Source organism: Penaeus japonicus, unplaced genomic scaffold (assembly GCF_977035675.1).
Source record: "Penaeus japonicus unplaced genomic scaffold, GWHDUDI00000001_assembly GWHDUDI00000005, whole genome shotgun sequence".
Lineage (NCBI taxonomy): Eukaryota > Metazoa > Arthropoda > Malacostraca > Decapoda > Penaeidae > Penaeus > Penaeus japonicus.
The window spans coordinates 9,185,155-9,187,654 of NW_028234407.1; the positions used below are offsets into that span (position 1 = coordinate 9,185,155).

The window sequence follows — 2,500 nt, forward strand, 5'->3', positions numbered from 1 at the left end:
GCCGTGCATGGCGAGAGCTCCCGACGCGGCGACGAGGCAAGGGTGCGGCAGACGGCGAGGAACCTCTTTGTAGCGTCATGCAACCCAAGAATCGTATATTTGTGCGTGCTTGCGAGGGGACATGACGCGAGGAAAGATCCTGCGTGGCAGAGGGCCGGCACGGGACCAGGCGAGGGACTGCGAGCCCATCAGACGAGCGAACCGCGGGTGCCTTAGAAGGGGCGCCGAGGGAGGCGACTTACGCGACCACATGCACGTAGCCAGCGCCGATTTCGAGGCTCATGATCATCCTCTTGTGCGCTCTCGCTCGCTTTCGCTCTGTCTCTCTCTCTCTCTCTCTCTCTCTCTCTCTCTCTCTCTCTCTCTCTCTCTCTCTCTCTCTCTCTCTCTCTCTCTCTCTCTCTCTCTCTCTTTTCTGGTTCCTCGGTTTGCAGCTTCGACTTCGATCCACCAGGTCATCTCTCAGCTATCAATCAGCTGTCAATCTCTCCCTATCTCTCTGCCTTTCTCTATCTTCTCTTTCTCTTTCTCCCATTCACCAAGCTGCAATCAGGCCGTTGCACCACCATTGCATTCCGTCGGGGGTCCATTGAGTGCGTTGGGTTCATCGGGGTCGGGCCGCCGTTGGGGGTGTTCGGTTGTCGGGGCTTCCATACAGAGAACTGGACTCGCGGAAAATTTCTCTATTTCTGCATTGGGAGGGAGCCTAGATGATGATGATGTTTTTTTTTTATGTAAATTATATCCTTTACGTTGATTCAAGTGTAGGCATACTCCTACTTGAATTTATTTTATTTTTATACATGAGATGTTTTCCTTACTAACCATCACCTTTTTCTCTCTCCTGCAGCCCCGAACGACCACCTCCTCCTGAGCAACCGGTCGCATGTGCTGCACACGCTGGGGCGCGCCGAGGAAGCGCTGAGCGACGCCGAGGCGGCCATCCGGTGCCGCCCCGAGTGGGCCAAGGGCTACTTCCGGCGCGCCATGGCCCTCATCTCCCTGGGCCGCTTCGAGGACGCGCTGGTGTCCCTGTTGCAGTGCGCCGTGCTGGAGGAGCCAGACAGCCTCAGGAGCATTAAAGATGAGATTACCAAGGTGAGCTTTCCCTCCGCGCTGAGGTCGGGTGGCATGACTCGGCCGGCCGCTTGCTTTCATTTAATTTAGGCAGAATGAGAACAAAAGAATCGGCCCGTCAATGTGTTCCCGTTTCACCAACCTTTGTGTTCCCCGGCAGGCACTCCACCGGCTGCTGGTGAAGCTGACCAACAGACGGCGGGTGAGCCTGGAGGGCCGAGGGAACTGCCTGAACGGCTACCAGCGCCTGAGCCCGGCGCTCTCCGACCCCTCCATCCCCCCCGAGTCGGACTCCGAGGACTCCGAGGACTCCGAGGACGGCCACCGCAAGCACACGCAAGCGGGGGTCGCCGCCCGCCCCGTCGAGGAGGAAGTGCTGCTCAGGAAACTCATGGACAAATACCGCCACGAGATGGAGAGAAGCAGAAGTAAGCCCCCTCCCCTCCTTTTCTCTTTTCTTTCCTCTCCCCCTGTTCTTCTTCTGTCCCCCCTCTTCCCCTACTTCGTGTCTCTTATTATTGAGAGTATGTAGAGTATGGCAGACGCCCCCCTGGAGTGCGCTGACTGACCCCGCTGGTGTCTCCCCCTCGCAGAAAGCAGCACGGGCTACATGAGGCACGTCGACCTGAGCAACGTGGAGAAGAACGACTTCGAGTGCACTCTGTGTTACCGGTTCCTGTACCAGCCCGTGACGACCCCCTGCGGCCACTCCTTCTGCCGCAACTGCCTGGACCGCTGCCTCGACCACTCAACCAACTGCCCGCTCTGCAAGACGTCGATTAAAGTGGTGAGTCGAGGACGCTGTGCTTATTCATAACTAGACGGAGGTTTCTGAAATTAGGTCATCGCTTCTTTACCTGGAAGTTAGTTAGTCTCCAAAATTTCTCCATTGCTTTTCCACCAGACTACCCGCCCTCCCCTCCCCTCCCCTCCCTTCCCCTCCCCCCTCCCCTCCCCTCCCCTCCCCTCCCCTCCCTAGAAATATTAACAGTGAAAAAAATAAAAGAAAGAAAGAATTTACAAACTAAAGCGCGGCATCCTTTCCGCAGTGCCTTTCCGAGAGGAGAGCCACCGTGACGGAGTTCGTGCACCACGCCATGGAGGTCGTGATGCCCAACGAGTGCCTGGACCGGCGGCGGCAGCACGACGACGAGCTGGACGAGCTGGCGGCCGCAGGCAAGGACCCGCACCACGAGATCCCCATCTTCATCGCCACCCTCGCCATCCCCACCATCACGTGTCCACTGCACGTCTTCGAGCCGCGCTACCGCCTCATGATCCGCCGCTGCATGGAGTCAGGCACGCGGGAGTTCGGCATGTGCATGCCCATGGACTCGGCGGAAAATGGGTACGTCTTCCCCTCCGAGTGGGCGGGCGTGCGTGTGTGGGTGGGTGTGTGAGTGTGTGTGTGTGTGTGTGTGTG

The 2,500-nt window shown here is 58.2% G+C and overlaps 1 protein-coding gene across 1 annotated transcript in view; it reads left to right on the forward strand.

The window, feature by feature from the left end:
- The window catches only part of LOC122253706 (LON peptidase N-terminal domain and RING finger protein 3), a 15,481-nt gene that overhangs the window by 10,698 nt on the left and 2,283 nt on the right, over positions 1-2,500 (forward strand). The window contains exons 2-5 of the mRNA XM_043016984.2: positions 851-1,098; positions 1,238-1,505; positions 1,671-1,864; positions 2,127-2,425. Coding sequence (XP_042872918.1) covers positions 851-1,098; positions 1,238-1,505; positions 1,671-1,864; positions 2,127-2,425 — 1,009 coding nt within the window. The remainder of the gene's footprint in view (positions 1-850; positions 1,099-1,237; positions 1,506-1,670; positions 1,865-2,126; positions 2,426-2,500) is intronic.